Below are 22,249 nucleotides of genomic sequence, written 5' to 3'. Positions count from 1 at the left end.
CAACCAAACTTAAGATTATTTGGGTTATTTCCATGTATATTTCTTTTACTACATTTTTATTGGCAGAAATGAATCATTTTATTTATTTCGATTTAATTTATTTTATTCAGAATTTAATGCTTAAAACTTGCAACATAATCTGCCAATAGAACAAGAGCATTTAAAGCATAAAAAACAGAAAAATAGTGTCTAGAAATAGGTTTCATAAGCATTTAGTTTCTTGTCAACTTTTAATAAGAAATGCTTGACCATTTTGGCTATATTCATATTTCAACTTGTCTTGTTTGTCGTTTTTGTGTGCATGTGTGTGTCTGTCCCTCCAGGTTAAAGAAAATCTAATAAAGAGACATTTTTCAATTACATCTAAAAAAATGGTCACTGTAATAATGTCCCAATGCTTGAAATCCTCATCTGGTCCCTCAAGGAATTTGGCCCTGAGAATAATAAGCTGTACTTCTATCAGTGCTTTAGTGAAGTGTAAGCATCCGAAACAAATTCTCTCACCATTGAAGAACTTGATAATATCTGTAAAGTCCATGTTGTTGTCGCGAATGATTTCCCGGTACACCTCCACCAGAGCCAGCGCAATGAACAGTACAAAATGCTGCGAGGAGATTCGAGGTGCCACCCAGATCACCTCCCACACAGCGAATACATCCTCATACAGCAGCTCTAACACATACATAACAAGCAGCAATCAGCAGAGGCTTTCGTTATGTCAGAATAACAATAACATTTTGCATTAGAAATCCCATCATACCTCTCTTGAAGTCTAAGAGGAACCAGCGATAGCAAAAGTAGAAGTGAGTGTAATCTCCATTCTGGTGCATGAGCTCAAACAACTCGGAGTCAAGGATCTGTAAAAGCAGCAAAGGTGACAGCTCATTAATAATCATGTCTCTGGCTGTATGAGTCTCTATCCAGATGGCCTCTGTGAGGGGAAAGGAAACATCACCTGTATCAAGGACCTCATATTGGCAAAATGAGTGTCCATAGCTCCTCCATTGGGGAAATTCTGACTCATCCTCTTCATTAACTGTGTGAAACAGCTGTAGGCAAGGCACTCTGAGAGAGAGAGAGAGAGAGAGAGAGAGCATGAGAGAGAGCACAACTCATGGACACAGCTGTTAAAAAGATAAATTTAGCCTCCTTCATAATGATACGATTCTTTGTGCTATAATAATGCATTTAACCCTGTGGCTCTAACATGAGATGAAACATGGATTTGAATCGGATTTACACAGATAAGAATAGGCTTAATTCAAGGCACTTAACCGAATGGCATCAGGAGAGTTATTTTTAAAACTCTACAAATAAAGAAGCTATTTGTGTTTAATCTCCAGAAAAAAAAAAACACAGTGAAGTGAAGACTTAAAGAACGAACTCACCATCATCCAAAATGACCATCAGAGGAGCCAGGAGGTCACACATGCCCTGCACATAGCCCACCTCTAGATGCTCCCACACGTAACTGAAAGGAAAAGACAGAAGAGGAAAAAAAACACTGATCAGACTGAATAAAAGGGAGAGTTCGGAGCAGACGTACACTTCAGATAGGCTACAGATTGAGAACAGTAGTAAAGGAAACACAGATCCAAGTCTGGCTCACCTGCACATAATGTTTCGCAGTTTCTCCAGGTTGCTCGTGGTAAAGTAATAGTAGTTGCGGTCACAGCGTGCAACATCCTTGTCTATCCTGTGCAGGTTCAGAGCCACTGTGTCCAACAGCTCAATCTGTAAAAAATGATAAAACCTATACTTTACCAGACTTTCCCAGGTAATAATAATAATAATAATAATAATAAAGCAATATTAATAAAGCAGCTCAGAAGTTGATAAACCTAATACATTCATTAAATATTTTATAACACAAATAAAATATTTAGTATATAATATATTCATTAGAAAGTAAGTAAGCTAAAAATAATTAAAACGTTTTTTTTAATTACAACAAAAAACCCAATACAAAATACTAAAACATCTAAAAGGTGTCTTGATTAAATGACTAAATGTATATTTTACTGATCATAGTTTGGAGCTAATGCTGAATTTACCGTATATGAGGAGAATGATGGTGGAACTTCCTCACTGTTAGTGACCAGTTTGTCCAGCTGGCTGCACAGCCTGTCCTCACTCAGTGAGTCTCGCCCGCTCGGCTCTCCCAGTCCACCTCTAGGCGTGGCTTCATCTCCTGGCTCCTCCTCCATACTCTGTCCATCGTCAATGCTAGACAGAATCTGGGAGTGTGCTGACGCTACTGAGTAGTTCCTCGAAGAAGGGAGGCCTGAGTCTGGAGAGTCAAACTCCACTAGTGACCTCTCATCAGGAGCCAGAGCGACCGGATTAACCACAGTGGTCATGGTGGGGGTGTTATCGCTCTCACATGGGGTGTCCTGACCAACCCCATCAGGTTCATCCACTGACATGAACACCTGAAAGAAGGAGGGAGAGAGAGAAAATAACAAGCAGAAATTAATATATAGGATAATAATATAAGGAAAACCTTTAAACACACATTTGTGCAATTATCTATTCAGCCAATCGTATGGTAGCAGTGCAATGCATAAAATCATGTAGATTCGATCCAGAGGCTTTGGTTAATGTTCACATCAACTATAAGTATCAATGATTTTGAATGCGGCAAAATTGGTTGTTGATGGCTGATGAGCTGGTTTGAGTATTTCTATAACTGCTTATTTCCTGAGATTTTCACACACAACAGTCTCTAGTAGTGCAATAAAGAAAAAAATATCCAGTGAGCTACATTTCTGCAGACAGTAACACCTTGTTGATGGGAGAGATCAATGGAAAATGGCTAGACTGGTTCAAGCTGACAGAAAGGCTACTGAAACTGAAATAACCGCTTTGTGAGCACTGTGGTGAGCAGAAAAGCGCATCAGAAGATGACTACATCAGGTTCCACTTCTGTCAGCCAAGAACAGGAAGCTGTGGCTACAGTGGACACAGACTCACCAATACTCAACAGATATAGACTGGAAAAACATATCCTGGTCTGATGAATCTCGATTTCTGCTCAAGCTACACCGATCTTAAGGTCTGAATTTGGCACCAACAGCATGAATCCATGAACCCAACCTGACTTGTGTCAACATTCTTCTCAAACTGGTTTCAAGAACATGACAGTGGGTTCAGTGTTCTTCAGTAGCCTTCCCAGTCACTGAATCTTAATCCAGTAGACACCTTTGTGGAAGAACTGGAGATTCACAGCATAAAAGTGTACCTGAAAAATCTGCAGGACTGTCAACATGGGAGAAAATCTCAGAGGAATAATTATAGCATCTTGTGGAATCCATGCTAGAAATAACTGAGGCTGTTTCAAGAGCAAATGGAGTGTTTTAATATCATGCTTGGTGAGTGTATAAGGGGTCTATCAAAATTAAGTTGGTTTTATTTCACATAATATAAACAAACTTCTATCGTAATTAAACAACTGCAATCCTGCATTTACTGAGGCAGCTCTGTAAATCTGTGCATGCTTTATATGCGACTGCTTCACGTGTGACTTAAAACAGTCAAAAGACTACTTTTCCAGTCTCAGTCTGATGCTATGTGAACCCTTCTGGCAAACTTTCTTCAAAAAAATTGCATACAGCCTATTCTTATCTGTATTTCTACAACATCTTTAGATCACAATACCTGTTTATTCTTTATAATGTATTCATACTCCGTCACAGTGAAAAACGTAAATCCAAAGAAACAGATTAGGCTAAAGGAACCCTGCATGTACTTGGGATGTAATGGACCTTAAAAGCATGCCACAGCTCCTCAGTTAAAGCACCGGTTTTTAGTCGAAGGGAGACTCTTACCTCATTGCTGAGAGTCGAGTCTCTGTGGATGAGTTTCATGACATGGCTGTCAATGCTGCTGCCCGATGAGAGTTTGGCAAATATGGCCGATTGCATCTCCTTCTCCCGCTGCTTCACAATCACCTCGCAGGCCTTCCACTCTCTCATCACCTGTTTGTAGCGTGCTGCGATCTTCTCATCAATCTGCAGACAACATCACAGTCAGAGCTGCTCCTAAAACAGCTTGGAGAAAGAGCTCCCTAGGTTTTTAACCAGAAACTGAGGGATTTGTTTTACCTGTGTCATGTCTTTTTTCCCCATGCCGAACTTATAATGGCCCAACAAAAACGGCCAGACCTCTTTCCTGATCTCATGCTGCACACCACCATAATAAACCAACCGGAGCAACTCCAGCTCCTTGTAGTTCTGAAAACAATTCAAATGATGGTAACAGGAGAAGAGATGGCAATGTAACACTTCAGTTAAAAACCATGCTGCTCACTAGTGAGCAGTGAGTCTTATACACACCAACCTTGCAGTCTTTTTGATATTTGCTCCAGACGTCTTTGCTGAGGCCTCCAGATGCTTCGCAAGGTTTGTCTGGTGGGACAATGTTGTGGTTGACCAGTGCTGACAGATGTGTTCTCACCGTGGACAGATGTCTACAGTAGGCAAGCCCTAAAATATCATAAGCTTTTTTTTTTAGCATGAACATAATGGCTAAATTGGAACATCATGCTTTTATATATAATGCTGAGAACTTACAGCCATAGAAGGCTCTGGAGACAATCTGCCTCTTCATGTTATGACACAGCATCTTAAGGGGGATTCTGGATGCAGAACGGATACACCAGAAGAAGGGATCAGCATCCGGAGGACGTGGGAGGTGAGCCACAAAATAGGCTGTGTATTAAAAATAAACTGATTCATTCTCACCGTTCATGCATGCAGGTGCACGCTCCAGGAAGCTCTATGGACAAGCTCCTGCCCCCAACAGAGCAGGACAAGCATGACGACGCATGACTGGCATTCTCGGCTTGCTGCCATGACGACGGGCTGCCTCCGAAGCCCTGCATCTCCATCATGTCCCCATGGTCTAACAAGAGAGAGGGAGGGGAGACAGAGAGAGAAAAAGAGAGAGAAAGATGAATGAATAGGCTATGTGAATCCTGCCCTAGTAACCTTCATTACAAGATTGCTTCTTTGTGTTTCTTAATGCGTCAAGCCTGTATGTTTTTTTTTCTCTACAAGATCTAGAAACAACTGCTTATGGACTGAATACATTTTTAATCTGTAGGTTCATTTAGAAAAAAAAAAGAATTATGATGGCAGCAATGTTGCACTAAAAGAACAGGTTCTCACCTACCCATACAAGCTATCAATTAATTCTGTTACAAATAACAAATTTATTTATACATATATCAGCTCAACCATCATATCAATTAGGTTAGAAACTCATCTATATCAGATCCCTGAGATCCTTAAATACAGACACAGGGAGGTAAAAGGATTCCTGAGGTAGCATGCATCTGTGAAGGAACAGAAACCAAAAGATAATAAGGCATGAACGATGCAAGGGGGGTGGCCATGCCAGAAGACCTGCCAATCACAGCGTGCCACTGCACGGACAGAGCCAGGCATTCAGATAGCTACGAGAGGAAGAGAGGGGACATACAGCCACTGCTCCCACCATGCTGGATGCATCAAACCAAATAACAGAGTAGAGAGGAGGACAAGAACAAACCAAAAAAGGGCAACTAAAGAGAGAAAAAAAAATTCATGTCATTAAATGTAAAATGTACTTGAGCCAACTAAACCAAAAAAGTTCAACAGTACACACTGAGCAAATGCTCTTCACCTTAATTCTTCAGGCCCGAGCTGGTGACCTGATAACACTAAAAGCTTCCTGGTGGGCCAAAAAAAAAACAACAAAAAAAACAAAAAAAAAAACAACAGAAGGACAGAAAGTCTGAATTTCACTGCTGGTGGGTCTCTTGTGTGGGCTATGAGAGTTTAAAATGTGCCAACGTTATGGTCAAATAGGTGATGTGTTCACGGAACGATTCACGTATCTACCACGCCAGAACCCCACAGGACCAGACTGTTGTAATGAAAGGTGACCGCAGTTAGTGAAGAATTATAGTGAACAGCATTGCAGAAAACTGGCTGAAAACAGGAGGGAGGGAAATAAACATTAACTCAATGATATCGAACTAAACAAAACAGAAAAGTCATAGAGGGGGAAGACATAGATTGGACAAAGCAGCAGAGGTGCACATTCTGCTTAAATCATAATTAAACAAAAAAGATACTGCTGGGTGAGGTGCAGTTTTCCCATGCAGAGTCATCAAACATGTTGCAGTGAAATCAAATGAAAAAGTGGAACCCAAAAATCAGGTGATTCGTCAAAGTCAAGTCAACCAAAAGGAGTGCTAAAGGAAAACAGAGCAAATAATTGGGAGCATTGCTGCCTGCCCAACAGTGCAGAGAACAGGGAATGAGAGAGACCTAATTGGGAGGAAAATCATTCTGACCTGCTCTTCCTACTGAACCCACATCCATTCCCAAATAAATACTCTGTGTATATATATATATATATATATATATATATATATATATATATATATATATATATATATATATATATATATATATATATATATATAAAAAATCCCCATCAGCACCTAATTATCTCATTACTACAAAGAAACACTGCATTATTAGGAGAAAAGCATCTCATTACTATGAGATAATAATATACAGCATATAAACTTAAAAATATTAATTTGTAAAAATGAGTAACAGAGTTCAGTTGACAGAACCAGTCAAACTTTATGTTTATGAGTATATACAGATAAACTTTTAGGCTTTTAGGTTTTATTTCTAGCTGATCAACTTAAACAACATGGGAAGTTTCATGATTATATTTCTGAGCATGTTAAATGTCTATAGGCTGGGTGTGTTGTTAATCAAAACACAGATATTGATTTTATTAGAAACTTTGGATCTTTGTGGAATTGAGCAGAGAAGCAGGAATTTTCTTCAACACAGGCAACATCGTTACACTCAGGTCCAGAAGTATTTGGACAAGTTGTTATTTTAGCTGCCTATAACACAGTATATTGGAGCTGAAATGAAATAAAGAACATTTGCTCAAAGTGCAGGCATTTAGCTTTAATTTAATATTTATCCAAATCAGGTCTTCAGTTCCTGCTGCTCCTTGGGGATTCAGTTCAGGTGACTGACTTCCCCATTGCAGAAAATTCCTCTACTTTGGATGGGTTGCTTTCAAAGTATTCTCCAGCACATTGTTCATCTGCACTGTGAAGCAACATCCAATGGGTTTTGAGGGGTTTCGCTGAATATAAGCAGATGATATAACCCTGTACACTTCAGAAATCATCCTCCTGCATTTGTATTTACTCTGGTATGAAGTCTTATTTTATTGTTGACTTTAACGCCTACCTCCTGCAGGAAGTTCCTGATCTGGCCAACTGTTGTGAAAAGGTTTTTCATCACTAGAAAAAGAATTTTTTCCTTCATCCACCACAGTTATTTTCGGTGTTCTTCTTGGTCTTTCCTGAGCTCACCGTCTACGTAATGCCAAAAATCTACACTGAGTGCATTTTCATTACGTAATTTCAAGCTTAATTAATAATAACTCTCTCAATGTTTAAGTATTCATGAAGCTGACTGTACATCTTGTCATTAAAATCAATCGTGAAGGAAAATTTAACTTTTAAAGCATTTGGCAGACACCTTTGTCCAGAGTGACTTACATTTATATCATTTATACAACTGACCAGTTGAGGGTTAATGGTCTTGCTCACAGGCTCCATTAAAATGTTGTTTTAATAACAATGTAATAACAAGATGCTTTTCCAGATGTAACATGATGTTTTTTCGTAGTATTGAGATCCTTTCCTTGTAATAACGATATGCCGATGAGGATCTTATTTCTTGCAAAGACAGCACAGTGCTTCCGTATACTTGTGTGTGGGTGTGATGCAAAAAGCAGCTTTAGTGTAGTAGGGCTGCACAATGTACCATTTGTTACTTGGTATCACAATATTGGCCTGGCAGCCGGAATTATGTAAATGAGCAGCTTTACAAAGGAATATTTATTTTAAATCCTGAATATCATGTGTTCACCAATTTAGTTGAAATCCAGTATATTATTATTTTAAAGCATATAATGATCAATATATTATATCGCAATATAATCACCAATGTGATTATTTTGTCAGTTCTGAAGTGTAATAATGTGTTCCTGTGGCCATGGGATGACAGTTCTAATGCCAGCGAGGCAGTTTATTTCAGGTAACCCCCAGCAACAGAGGAGTGCAAGGGAAAAAGTGACGACAGCAAAGGGGGTGGGGGTATCAGAGGGGGAAAACGTGGCACTGATTTGTCTCTCCCTCCCACACATTCTTACATTCATACACACACAATCACACACTCATACACCCACACATATAGAGATTGCCACCAAGAATCGCACGGAAACAAGGTTCTTAAGAATAATAACATTCTTTCTGTTGGTTTTACCAAATGACAAAATGGCAAAAGGGGCTAGAATACGACAATGTGTAAATCATTAAAAAAAAAAGCAATGATGACTACATTATGCTGTGTGTGGACAACATCTGCATTTGTGACATCCTCCCTTTCTCTGCTCTGTATTGGACAGCTCTGGAGCAACCTAGGCCTCATCATTTGACCTAGCTTTTGTTCTCTGTGTTCTTGTTACCATGGTTACCATGCACACAGGCATGGCCAATCACACACATGTCCAAGTGATGAAGTTGGACAGACTAGTGCAAATCAAACTGGCCTGACTTACATGATAATACCTGCACTGTTGGACTAGGACTTTGTTTGTGGGGGATCAGGCAAGCATCCAGAAGCAAGGTAAGAAGGCATGCCAAAAGCGAGTGATGGAGAGAGTAGGAGAGAGTGAGTGGGGTGGGGGGTGGCACTCGTGATAAAAACCTTTCATGACATTAGGGTCTGTGAGGTTCCGCGAGCAGATCATTGAGATCATTGCGTGAAGTCTATCTTCCTCCTCCTCATCGTCGTCCAGAGAGGGCGCGCGACTGCCCGTGGTGTGGTGGTAGTTTATAGTGACTGCTCGGGCAATAAGAAAACACAGTTTAGCACCCTCCACACTGAAACCACACCACATGTGCGCACACACACAATACATACACACACACACACCAGATTTACTCATCACTTACCCTTAAGTCCAAGTTGAGTATGAAGTCATCAGCTCTACTAATCAAATCTAACCCTATGTCTGACATGGGGATCCCACTATTCCTTTCAAAAATCAAAGTGCATTGTGGGTCTTCAGTTCCTGTAGGTGTGTCTATGTCATCCTCTATATCTATATTGTCATCCTCTATATTTTCATCCTATATTCCTTTATATCTGGTCAGGACCTAAAAACGCATGGTGTTACCACTGCAGATGATTCACTGTAGCTAATCATGGGGACTCAGTGAATCTGCCGTTAACTGTAGTCATGTGGTTAGTCTATGCTTAATTAATTTAGACAAATCACATACCCTATTTTATTTATCAGTGCATACAAAATTAGGTTCAAACCTTATTGAGTCCAATCAAAGTCTGAGGGTCTGATGTACGCAAGAGCAGAGATGCACTCACACTTAATCTAACACATTAATCTAACTGCATCTCAGAAAGCCTACTAAATGCTCTCAGTGTGAGACGCATAATAATGTATAAACACCATTTGGAAGTTGGGCAATCAGAGAGCCAGCAGAAAGCTCAGGAATAACCAGGAAATAGATGTTCAGTGACAAATTTGTTATAAATTAAGATCTTATTCAATGAAGATACTCATGTCATCGCAAGTAGATTGTGTGGAGGACTAAAAACTAAATACATCCAACCCTCAGGCTCACAAATCACGCCCAAGTTAAGTCTTATGCCATAGACATAGTTCAAAATTAAGCCATCTTCAATAAGTCCAGGACTTTAGTACTGTTACTAAACACACATATACACAATAGCATGATAATTTCTGACACCTGATGGGATTATCTGAACTCAGATCTGTTTCAGCAGCCTCCACAGCAGCTGTCATATCCAGGAAATAAGAACAGAAAATAAATCAACACTAAGGCACCAAATTCTGTGGCAGTGGCTTTCCAGGCATGGATGGATGAATGGGTGAGGAACAGATAAATGGCTGAGAGGAGAAATAAAGCAACATCAGAGCTAACTCACTGGAGTCGTGACGGTGTCCTGGGTAAACGATGCGGAACACGTAGTCTGCAGCAACTGGCTCATCATCACTGTCCTGATCTACCAACCGAGCAGTGCTGTTTCTTTTACGCAGCTTGGGGAAGACTTTACCCTACCAGATAGACAGCCAAGCAGACAAATTTAAACTGAGGAAGTGTTCTTCTTGTAATGCTAAAAACTTGACATGTGATGCAGAGCTGCACACACAGGACACAGTAGAAGTTATTTGGGTGGTTAATTCAAGTAAGAGCCGCTACTAAAACAGGGTTCGATGTGGGAAGTTGCATGGAAATGCCCTAAATATGGCTGTTTTGCTGTTTGATTTTAGGTGTAAAATTTTAATGCTTTAATAATTATTTTATTTTATTTTATTAATTTTTTTTATTAGCAGTAGCACTTTTTCTGTAAGACTGTTTTTCAACCTTCACTAACTGCATCGAACTGCAATTAATGAAGCAGAATGTAATGAAAACACTCACCTTGCCCTTCTGGGACCAGAGTGGGGGTTCCAGTTGCCCCCGGGGTAATAGCCCGGTCTCCAGGCAAGACAAGAAGGCCAGCAGGTGGCCTCCGGGGGGAAAGTGAAGAGGTGGCCGCTGGATCCCATCCTGACTCACCAACACCAGAGTCCCTCCACAATCCGCTGAGAGAAGACAGCATGTGTCATATAAATGCAGAGAAGCTTTACTGATTAAAGGAAGCATAGATAAAAACTGATAAAGTATACAGAAAAGAAGTAAGTAGAAACAACAAACAAAAGCAAAAATGAAACACAAATATATATTTAATACAATTAGCAGTGTTTTCAATACTCTCTTAGGAAAATGATGACTGACAATTTTCTTTGTTTTTCTCTTCTTATCACCCAAAAGAGAGCCATACAACAAAGGCTTTCCCTTTCAAAGAGGGTTTCAGGTAGATCACCTCTATGAAGCAAGAAAGCTTAACTTTACAGTGAACTCACACCACCTTCTACCGGTAGCCTCGGGTTCAGTACTGCACTGCGCTTCCCGGTTCAGATGACAGCTTTCACATTAATCGTTTTTCATGTGAACCATGTTCTGTTTCACACTAAACTGCCAGTATGAAAGCCCTCTAAGAACTGTAATGTATTGAACTATATATTCCAACTGACTATTATTATTTTGCAAAAAAAAAAGCCATACTTCAAGAAATTTGAGATGATTTATTAAGAATTGTATCCACACTGTCCATTTACAGTGACAATGTTCTGAGAGCCATCACTGAGAGCACCTCAACTATTAGGATGGTACAGTGGTGCACTGCTTCTACCACTTATTCTTGTTCCTTAGTAGATCTGCTATACCCAACAGACATAAACATTTGGAAACCCCAGCCTGCACTAGTTGGTTTAAGCCTTAGATATGAGGCAAGGACCGAGGACTGCGAATAATTTAAATACAAGAACCCCAAGTACGTTGTATGCACCAAATACCATCCTTTCTAACACTAAAGGTGCATTTGAAGGCTGTTATTCCCAAGAGCCTGACTCAATGAATTCTGTGCTGCTGTGCCTAGGCTTTAGCATGCACCCTCTCCAGGTTAACATTGCCTTTCCCATCCCCAAACACTTTTCCAATGAGGTCAAATGTGGGTTTCTCAGGACTTTGTGATTCTTTCACCTGCTAGGGTTCCTTGTCGTTTACAATCAGCACTGACCCAGTCAGATACACATACATTACAGGACAGTGGAATTCTTTTCTTTGAATATACCAGCTGAGAAAGAGGGGGGGTCAGAGTGAAGAGGCAGATATGATGCAGTGCCCTTGGAGTAGAAAGGGTTAAGCCTTGCTCAATTGCCCAACAGTGGCAGCTTGGCAGTACTGGGGCTTAAACCCCGACCGTCCGATCAAAAACCCAGAGCCTTACCCACTTAAGCCACCAACAAGAACTTGATAAATCAATCTCCAATTTTTACTTTTTTTTCTAGGTATAGTCCTCTGACAAAAGCTGTTAAATAATGGACATTATATGACCAAACATTTATGGACACCTGACCAATCACATCCATATATGCTTGTTGAACATCCCATTATAGAGTCAGTCTGCTTTGCCGTTACAATATCCTCCACTGTTCTGGGAAGATGTGGCTATGGGGATTTATGCTCATTAAGCCATAAAAGCCTTATTGACTCAGTCCTGGTGAGGAGTCAGCATTGCAGTTCATCCCAAAGGTGTTCACTGAAGCGGAGATCAGGACAGACCTTAAACCATAAAGCTCAGTTTGTGAGCAGGGGCATTATCATGCTGGGACACGTTTGGACCTCTTAGTTCCAGTAAAGGTGAAAGCTTAATGCTACATACACAGACATTCTGGACTTTGAACAAATTTGTCCACGAATTTTTGGCTGTACAGTCAATCTCTTTGGAAAAAGTTAAACCACTCCATTTTTGTGGAGTGAAACCAAACCAAAAACTCTTCATACCGTGCAGAAATGTATCTGGAATTCTCAGAAATGTTTACGGCTAATGTTCTGTGAACATTTTTAAAGGAATGTGCTTCCTAGTACATTAAACCCTTACAGTTACAATTTTTCAGACAACTGTAGTATGTGACACACTTGTGTTACATTACATAATGGATAAGCATCCTGCTCTGAAGCACAGTTAAGCCGAGTCTAAGCTCAACTGAGTGATGCCTGGATCAAAGAATGAAAAGAGAGAGACTTACGCCGTTGGTGACAGTGGATGCAGACAATCTGTCTTAAGGGTACCGTCAGCGCGTAGTCCCAATAAATACTGTGAGCAGAGGATCAGTATGTGTGTCAGAATCGATTTATGTGACTGCACTGTTATACTGCTGAATCAATGTTGAGGAAGCTGGTTTGTGTGTGTGTGTGTATGTGTGTGTTTGATAAGCTACCTCTTCTCCAGGTCGCATTCTCCCAGAGTGCCGTTGATTAACTGGTTGGGTGTCCATTTCAGTGTGAGCGTGTCAGCAGACTGATGTAAAGACAGGTAACCCCTCAACACCTCCATGTCCTTCTTCTAATCTCAACAAACAGACATGTGTTACTTGAGTGCACAGATACCAGACGGTGCAAGGAAACTGTTTATCATGCATGAATGAGGAAATAGCAGAAAAACAATACAAACAGAAAAAGAAAATGTGAAGAGTGAATGAATGAATGAATGAATGAATGAATTGAATTCTGCTTTTCCTGACTAGACAAATGACAGTTGCTGTAGATGTAGTTTGAATCTACTATGCTATCATGTTTCCCTATATGTCATGTATACTACTGATTTCTATAAGACCTGGCCAGGTCCAGCATGCATTCAAATCAGACAATTTTGCTGACCTTGCTGTTACTAACATACAGTTATCTATCCATCCATTTTCTCTACCACTTATCCTACAAAGGGTTGTAAGGAGCCTGGAGTCTATCCCAGGAGACTCATGGGCACAAGGCAGGGGTACACAGTGGATGAATTACTAAACCATCGCAAACATACACACTGTGTGACACAGATCATTTAGAGGAGGAAACCAGGGTACCAGGAAGAAACCCCAAATCATAAAGAACATGCAAGCTCCACAGACGCAGGGTGAAGGCGGGAATCAAGCCCCCAACCGCTGAGTTGTGAGGCGAAAATACTAACCACTAAGTCACTGTGTGTGTATAACTGCTATATTAAGCAGATACTGATGATAAAAATGTTTATAAAATTGTTGTAATAAATTTAATATAAAAGTAAATCCTGTATGATTTTGGTTTCTAAAGACATTTATAGACTATAGTAAATGTATTACATGTATCATCATAAAATTATTATTATTATTAACGTACATCATCATAAAATAATGCCATGCTCCCTATTCTTAATCTTAATCTTATTCATAATGAATTACAACACACACCTCTCTCTATCTCTCTCTCTTTCTCTATCTCACAAAAAAACCCATAAGGTTAAATGTTCACATTAGTCTTAGGATCTTTATACTGATTAGTGAAAATCCTGATCTATCTTGAACCTGTTCTATGTAGCTTTAAATTGGAAAATCTGCTTTCTCAAGAAAATTAAAATATCTCACTGGTGTTCTGAACCAGCGTCGATACCTTCATTACACTGTAACATGATTTGATAGATTGTATACTCCATCCTAGGCTTAAAAGAATTCAACACATTCATCCTGGAGGGAAAACTCAGTCAATGACCGAACACAGCGTGCAATCTTACCAGAGCAGACTGAACCCGAGTGATAAGCACTGCAATTAAAGCGACCCTTCTGAACGTTTCTGCACCTGGATTAACCTCTCTAAAGTACCGAATGACATGGTTAATCTTAAATCTTAAACACAAAATGTCAGTGTGTGAGTGTGAGCTCCTCACCGGCTGAACGAGCACATTGTTCTTTCCATAAAGCAGATGCACGCGCGAGTTCTGATGAAGAGACTCCACATATTCCCTCGCAGAGGCTGCAAACTTATCCTCGGACATGCTCCCGCTGGACTGTCGCTTACGGATCTGACATGAGGTACAGAGGAGGGATTAAAAGATGCGACAGAACACAAAAACAATTGGGCATAAATCGTCTTGCAACAGTATTCCAGGCCCTGAGGGGGACTGTGAAACACACATCCAATTTGATATATCAAGAAAAATGACTGATTCAATATATCATGTCTCCATTCACTCATCAAGATCTCAGCTAATATGTGCTTGTCAAAAAATATGTCAGAGAGCACGGAGAGATAATAAGGTGTTAATAAGCTCAGTGTTCACTCCAAAGTGACAGACCCTTAAATGCCTGAATGCTAGTGAAAGCAGAGGGGTTTCTGAATTGACAGTCCACATAATTGGCAAGCACATAGAGATGCCTTTTTATCATAATTAGTTGGTTTTTTTTCCTGGAGCAGCCACACAGAGACAGAGTTCACTTCTCTGGATATTAGTGACCCAAATTATGCTTCTATTATCTATACACTACAAAGTATCTTAATAAGCATGAAGTTATGACTGTTTGCTGCTATTGTACATGCTGTTTTGCATCAAACTTTTTGAATGTTTACATTTATCTTCATGTTAATGTTCATGTTTACATCTTCATCTTATTTGCATTTTAGAATATATTTGTATATTTAATAGAATTCACTGTTTACACTTACTCAGATATAAATCCATTCAGAGGTTCAATTTATTTTTCTCTGGTTTATTTATATCTATTTATTATAAGTATACTGCTGGTACCATCACAAAAATCTGTTCTTTGTTGCACTGATTGAAATGACAATGTTACTACTGACGAGAGAAGAGAAACCGTATTTCGATTCCTCTGTATGTCTGCACATATGGTGGTATTGACAATAAAGAACCTTGAACCTTTTCACCCATTCACTCTCTTTCACTCTCACTCTCTCTCACCCCGAGAGCAGGCCTGCGGCTGGGGGATGCCTCCTGGCCTCGATGTGCTCCATGGATCCTGTGCCTCTGGACAAGCTCGTTGGCAGAAGGATCCGTCCAGAAGTGATCAGCCGTCTTGAGCTTGGTGTATTCCAAAGCACAAGGCCCAACTACGGTCAAGATTAATTAAAGGTGGAGAAATACATACTTTTGAACAAACATACAACAGAAAAGAGACTATACACACCAATCTACTGTTGTATTATTAAACTAATTCAAAAATAGCGAACCCAGAAGCTCACCCAGAAGCGCTGCCAAGATCGGGCCGAATACAGAGTCATGCATCAGGGCTTCCTTCTCATAATACTTACTGCAAACATACAAACAGCACAAGATGATTCCTTTAACTACTTCGTTTAGAAAAATTAAAAATGAGTTCATTCACATGCACAAATGAGCATTAAAGAAGTATACAAGTTAAAGTAACTCCATCCTACCTTGAGTTGTCTACAATATACTGCACTATTTTGTCCAGGACTTTATCAAAAAGGGCAGTGCGGACCCAGATGTGCTTGATGGCCTGAGCTGAGAGAGGCTGAGGGACTCTGCCTGCGGAGGAACCCTGTCTGCGAAGAGGCTCCTGTCCAATTGTGCTCTGGGTTCTTCTGAGAGCAAGGTATAGGCAGAAAACAAAACTCTTAGTTAATCAATATGCCCTAATATACAGCCAGTCACAATGAAAGAAATGATAATATATTGTTTAAAGACTTTGCATAACATACAGTGCTGTGAAAAGGTTTTTGCCCCCTTCCTGTTTTTTCTCTCTTTTTTTGCATATTGGTCACACTTAAAAGATTCAGCTCATCAAACAAAATTTAATATTACACAAACATAATGCAAGTAAATGCAAAATGCAGCTTTTAAATGATGATTTCATTTATTAAGGGGAAAAAAGCTGTCCAAACCTGCCTGGCACTACGTGAAAAAAAAATTAATTGCCCCCTAAATCTAATAACTGGTTGTGCCACCCTTTCACCTATTCAGAGGTGGACTTGCTGGTGTGTTTGGGATCATTGTCCTGCTGCATAACCCAAGTGAGCTGGAGCTTGAGGTCACAAACTGACGGCCGGACATTCTCCTTCAGGATTTTTTGATAGAGTGCGGAATTCATGGTTCCATCAATTATGGCAAGTCCTCCAGGTCCTAAAGCTGCAAAGCAGCCCCATCACACTACCACCATCATGTTTGACTGTTAGTATGATGTTCTTTTTATGAAATGCTGTGTTGATTTATGTCAGATGTAACGGGACACACACCTTCCAAAAAGTTCAACCTTTGTCTCATCAGTCCAAAGAATATTTGCCCAAAAGTCTTGGGGATAATCAAGATATTTTTTGTCAAATGTGAAACAACCCTTTGTGTTCTTTTTGGTCAGCAATGGCTTTTGCCTTGGAACTCTCCCATGGATGCCGTTTTTGCCCAGTCTCTTTCTTATTGTTAAATCATGAACACTGACCTTAATTGAGGCAAGTGAGGCCTGCAATTCTTTAGATGTTGTTCTGGGTTCTTTTATGACCTCCTGGATGAGTCGTCGTTGCATTCTTGGAGTAGTTTTGGTAGGCTGGCCACTCCTGGAAAGGTTCACCACTGTTCAGAGTTTTCTCAATTAGTGGATAATGGCTCTGGCCGTGGTTCGCTGGAGTCCCAAAGCCTTAGAAATGGCTTTATAATCCTTTCTAGACTGATACATGTCAACAATTTTGTTGAAAATCTGTTCTTGAATTTCTGTATATATACACTGTCTATATACATTATATATTGTTTGTCAGCCTGTCATTTGTATTTTTCAGTCCCCCAAAAATTTGTGAAAAAAAGTTTTCTTCTTTTTTTTTTTTTTTTAGCAGAAAACTTGATTTGGCAAAATTGCAAGCACAGGATTTTTCCTACTAGTAAAGAAACATCTGTGACTTGGTACGATAGCTGTACTCATGTTCGACAAACATGAACTGAAGAAGTTTTAGCTGTGTGATGTCACACGATGTGTCTTGGCCCAAAGGTGTGGAAAATCTGTGGTTATTTTGAAAAATGGCAAGGTCCTGTGTTCATTTTACTTTTTGTTAATTTCTCCAATCACAAAATCCTGACTGATTAGATAGATAGATAGATAGATAGATAGATAGATAGATAGATAGATAGATAGATAGATAGATAGATAGATAGATAGATAGATAGATAGATAGATAGATAGATAGATAGATAGATAGATAGATTTTAGCTTATCCTTAATCAAATTTTTCTGCATGTACGCACTTAAATTTACAGACGTAAAGCCACACAGGACCCACCAGAATGACATTAGCTCCTAGAGCCTGAAGGTGGGTTATTTATCTTTCCATGCAATCTTTTGTACTTTTTTTACACACTGTATCCACAGCGGAGCAACAGTGTTTAGCTTGTTGACTGCAGACAAGAAGGGCTAGCAGCAGTCACGACACACTTATTCACAGCCACTTATACCTGCAAAGCCATTCACCCAGAGATGATAAAATACATATAAATGGATTGTGTCAGCTTGTGAGGCTCATCGCAGATCACTGCTTTCTGAGACAAAAAAGTCAGCAATATCAAGACTTGGACAGCTAGATAGTACACTTGTACCTAAATGTCTTGCACTTAATTTCGAACCATTATAGAAAATGATGCTTCAGGAAAGACAGCGCAGTACTGATTTGTAAGGCTACAAGTGCTTTTGGGAATGAAGACATCAGGCCATGGAGACAGCATGACCTTTAGTGATGCAGTGAAAACCAAGAATGTCTTGATGGCACTGTTAGAGGAATCCTGGTAGTCGTCGACAGGACTAAGCAGATTTCCAGCCACTACACCAAGCAAATGATAAATTATGAAGACAGACTTCCAGTGAGCATTTTGGGTACCTACATGATTAAGCCAGACAGTGGCCTAAGCCAATATCCTATTGATCTTTCCAGCTAAGGCAAGCCCAAAGATGAACGATCCTACTTCTTGGACCACCGCATCTCCCTCATCCCCCACAAACCATCATTAGAATCGATCTCATTGTGCCCTGCCAGTCAAGCCGGGTGCGAGTATGCAGGCCATTTTAAGCAAATAAATCCCAAGAGCTGAGATGGCTGCTCAAGATATGCATATACGATTGCGATTTACAGTCAGATTCTGCACAGAGAGCAATAACGTCGTACCTGCCTAGAAAAAATGATGCCATAACACAGAACAATTAATACGGACAGTATGAAAACCTGGGCAGCAACCAGACACTATGATTAATAAAAAGAATAAAGACTGATTTCAAATGTGCTCCTTTTTCATATTGATGACGGTAACAAAGTGCAGATATATCAAATCTAACATTTGGGATTGATCCATTGTACGCCAATGACAAAATTAGGTTTATATCGAAGGATTCAACTAACTAGCATAATAGTGGCAATATATTCATAGAAAATTCCCCTCCCCCAAAACAAGCTTCTAAAATTCGGTGTAAGGTTATCCCAAAAGACGTGAAACATCTCACACTGAAAGCCAACAGAGTCCTGACTCATTTTATATCAGACCTGCAGCCATAAAATAATTCATTTGTTTGTACTGATTGAAAATCAGCAGAATGGAAAGCCAGTGCAGAGGAAAAAAGGTTAATTGGGTCTTCATTTCCAAACAAGCTGCCACCTTAGTGCTGCTCAGTGACAAGTTAAATAAATAAAAAAGTACACTTTGAATATTGTTCTCTTTAGTAAAACTTGTGCAGGCTGATGTGATTGATCCAAGCCAATATTATAACTCATACTGTTTAGTATAGCTAAACAGTTCAGGTTCTCCTACAGATTAGGAAGGTATTAAAGAGTTAAACACTACATAAGGCATTATTTAAAATATAAAGATGAAATAGATTTACAACAATTTACAACTGAATTACGTACAAGTTCATTTTTTATAGTGATACATGATGGTATGGATCATCTGTAAGCACCCTGAACTTGTTTTCTTTGTGGTGTGAGAAGCCCTTGCCAAAGCAGAGAGGGACACACATTCCCACTGCTGCTCATGAGCCAAAGGTCCACCTCTCTCTTATCTCTCAGCAACATCCATCTAACATAATTTAAACCCAGAATGGATCAACCAAATTAGATCTGGTCTGCGCTGCGGGATGGGGCTCCGCTGAGCAGCTCCTATCGGCTGATGCGGCCTAATTAGATTTCAGAGCTCCTAGTGCCACTCTAAGAGAAAGATGACAAGCAAATTCAGAAAACAATGACGCTGAAGCATGCCACAAGTGCAATAACCTTCTTGCCATCACAAATCGCTTTGAGTCCGTGGTGTACTTAGTAATAACCTTTCCTTCTGCTTTCAACCACAGCCTTAATCATTGTCTCACAGATATCCTATAATGAGCAAGTTTGTCCTTTGTTCTAGCGATCATGATGCTGTAATGTTGCCATGGCGATTGGAGTAACTGAGCAAATGGGGCCTCAGTGGAGTGGAAAGGAGTATGAGTTGCACTGCATTAAATCTGTGTCGAAGCGTCGCTGAGTGCAAGCTGAAGCTCTTTGTTTTTACACGGTTATAGATACACACAGAAGACAAAGGCAGTGTGTGCCACTCCTTTACAATCACCTAGAGATTTCTTCCTTTTCTGCAGAAGCCCTCTGTGCTCCTCGTGCCATGTGGGTTTGCTAATGGAGAATTAATGGACAAATAAGAAGCCGAGTGAAGCATTGGTTCATCCACACAAACCATCTCTCACTTCCAGCAGAAAGCTGCAATGGCTGTTTAGGGAGCCACCAAACAGCTCTGTGGTTTTTCTAATTTCTGGCATAGATTTTCAGCCATAAACATTGATTAATATCATGTTGCAGCAGCTGGGTGTAACAAGTATGGCTATATGGAATGGCTGTAAATGATCCGAGGCTGGGAGATACACTTGTCATGCACATAAGACTCACGGAGGAGAATTCTTGAGAATTCTTACTTAGAAACCCAGGGGAAGCTGGTTAAGATGTTGGACTATTGTTCGGAAGGTTTTGAGTTTAAATCAGAACCATCAGGCTGCCACTGCTGGGCCCCTGTGCAAGGCCCTTAACCCTCAACTGCTCAACTGAATAAATGAGATAAAATGTTAGCCGCTCTGGATAAGGGGTGTCTACCAAATGCCATAAATGAACTTGGGACAGTGACAACAAATCAACTGGTTGCTCATAGTGTGAACAGTAAACAAAGCAGCACCTCTTAGCATTACATGAGTTAATCTGTGTAAACAAGAATTTGCTTTAGCTCAATGGTACAGACCGATTAGCTTATTATGTCTGTCACAATGACTATATACATCACCCATCACAGTTAGCTGCTGCAAACCCGTTTCTAATAAAAAAAACTTCATCCATGTTTTATTTACCTCACTCTGTAGCTTCAACACAACCTCCCGCTTCCAAGAAAATGCAGATTTAACCCTTTATACCAGTACACTGGCATTCTGATAAATCGACTTTTTCAATCAGTATAAAAGAACAAATTATTTTAAGTCTGATATATTATTAGTCAGGACTCTGTTGGCTTTCAATGTAAGACACATTTTTACCTCTTTTGACATACCCTTACTTAGAATTTTAGTGGCTGAAGATAAACACCTACAAATTTTAGAGGCTTATGAACAAGCACTTAAAGCATCTCAGAGAGCAGAAATGGGTTTGATATCAACATTTAATTTAAAGATAGAAACATTTGTGTGAAAAAAAAAATAATTGTTTTATAATAATAATTTTTTTGGTGGAGGAACTATATATTATGAATTTATTGTCTATACTAAATAAGAAACCTACAAATTCACAAATTCCTCGTTGTTTACTTTCATATGAGCCATTAAGCACTACTCTGGAGTGGGACATGACAAAGCAGCAATCCAGTGCTGAAAATGGACACTTTAAAACAGGTGTAAGTTCCATTTTTTAATAAAGTCAAAGTAATGTGAATGATATGGAAGCTCAGACCTGGTGAGATCAGCCTGCTGCTGCAGCTGCTCCTGGACCTTGCGGCACACCTCTTCAGCGATGGCGTACACCTTCCCGATCTTGGTGAAGAGGGCAGCAATCTTATCACTGCGGAGGAAGCCTGCAGCTCTCCGCTTCAGCATGTGGCCCAGGCAAGCCTCAATAGCACCTGAGAGTGGAAGAGAAGAAAGAATGGATTGAGACAGAGGAAGAGAAAGAAAGGCAAAGATACAGGATTACACATTAAACAGAGCAGTGCACACATTTGTAACAGCCTACAATTCTGCTCAGGTCATTTCAAAGCTTACTGCTTTCAGTGTACATGGAGTGTTGTGAAATACATTTTTGTTTTCTTCAAGACATGGTGTGAGGCCAGGTGGCTTTTCAGACAGCTGCCCCAGACAGATAGAAATGATGCAAAGCACAAAACACAATTACTATCTGCAACACGATTTACAGGCTGATGCTGAAGCTGCGGTAAATATTTTAGTAGGGGAAACAGGACAAACAACATGTTAGTGCTATAGCTGCTGCTTGGCCCTGCAGGGTCTCTACTGAAATGGGTAAACAATCCCAGCTCAGCCTCTAACAGTCCCTAATAACCGATAACCGTGTTAATCCAGAGTAGCCACGCTTTTTAATAGGACAACGACCAATCTTGTTAAATTCCCGGTAAAAAGCAGTAACAGGATGTTTAATGTGTCTTAAAGGCCACTCATGAAATTTGCATCTGTTGTGGGAGACAGTGGGAGAAAGTCAGGTTGTTGTCTTCCAACATGACGG

At 39.9% G+C, this 22,249-nt stretch overlaps 1 protein-coding gene across 4 annotated transcripts in view; it reads right to left on the bottom strand.

Annotated features, from left to right (window-relative positions):
* sgsm2 (small G protein signaling modulator 2) overlaps positions 1-22,249 on the bottom strand; it is a 51,061-nt gene that overhangs the window by 3,158 nt on the left and 25,654 nt on the right. Inside the window, exons 3-23 of one of the 4 annotated variants that reach the window (XM_058414266.1) lie at positions 21,467-21,635; positions 15,944-16,111; positions 15,749-15,816; positions 15,468-15,616; positions 14,436-14,570; positions 12,964-13,088; positions 12,772-12,839; positions 10,559-10,722; positions 10,062-10,191; positions 8,799-8,933; positions 4,743-4,902; positions 4,572-4,636; positions 4,339-4,484; positions 4,104-4,232; positions 3,828-4,010; positions 2,055-2,432; positions 1,610-1,734; positions 1,389-1,471; positions 956-1,065; positions 761-857; positions 505-672 (exon numbers count right to left, since the gene is read on the bottom strand). In XM_058414266.1, coding sequence (XP_058270249.1) covers positions 505-672; positions 761-857; positions 956-1,065; positions 1,389-1,471; positions 1,610-1,734; positions 2,055-2,432; positions 3,828-4,010; positions 4,104-4,232; positions 4,339-4,484; positions 4,572-4,636; positions 4,743-4,902; positions 8,799-8,933; positions 10,062-10,191; positions 10,559-10,722; positions 12,772-12,839; positions 12,964-13,088; positions 14,436-14,570; positions 15,468-15,616; positions 15,749-15,816; positions 15,944-16,111; positions 21,467-21,635 — 2,955 coding nt within the window. The remainder of the gene's footprint in view (positions 1-504; positions 673-760; positions 858-955; positions 1,066-1,388; positions 1,472-1,609; positions 1,735-2,054; positions 2,433-3,827; positions 4,011-4,103; positions 4,233-4,338; positions 4,485-4,571; positions 4,637-4,742; positions 4,903-8,798; positions 8,934-10,061; positions 10,192-10,558; positions 10,723-12,771; positions 12,840-12,963; positions 13,089-14,435; positions 14,571-15,467; positions 15,617-15,748; positions 15,817-15,943; positions 16,112-21,466; positions 21,636-22,249) is intronic. The other 3 variants (XM_058414267.1, XM_058414268.1, XM_058414269.1) reach the window with 3 other exon arrangements.

Source organism: Hemibagrus wyckioides, linkage group LG17 (assembly GCF_019097595.1).
Source record: "Hemibagrus wyckioides isolate EC202008001 linkage group LG17, SWU_Hwy_1.0, whole genome shotgun sequence".
NCBI classification, from domain to species: Eukaryota; Metazoa; Chordata; class Actinopteri; order Siluriformes; family Bagridae; genus Hemibagrus; species Hemibagrus wyckioides.
The sequence above is the reverse complement of the archived record's forward strand: the minus strand, read 5'-3'. Positions and strand labels throughout refer to the sequence as shown.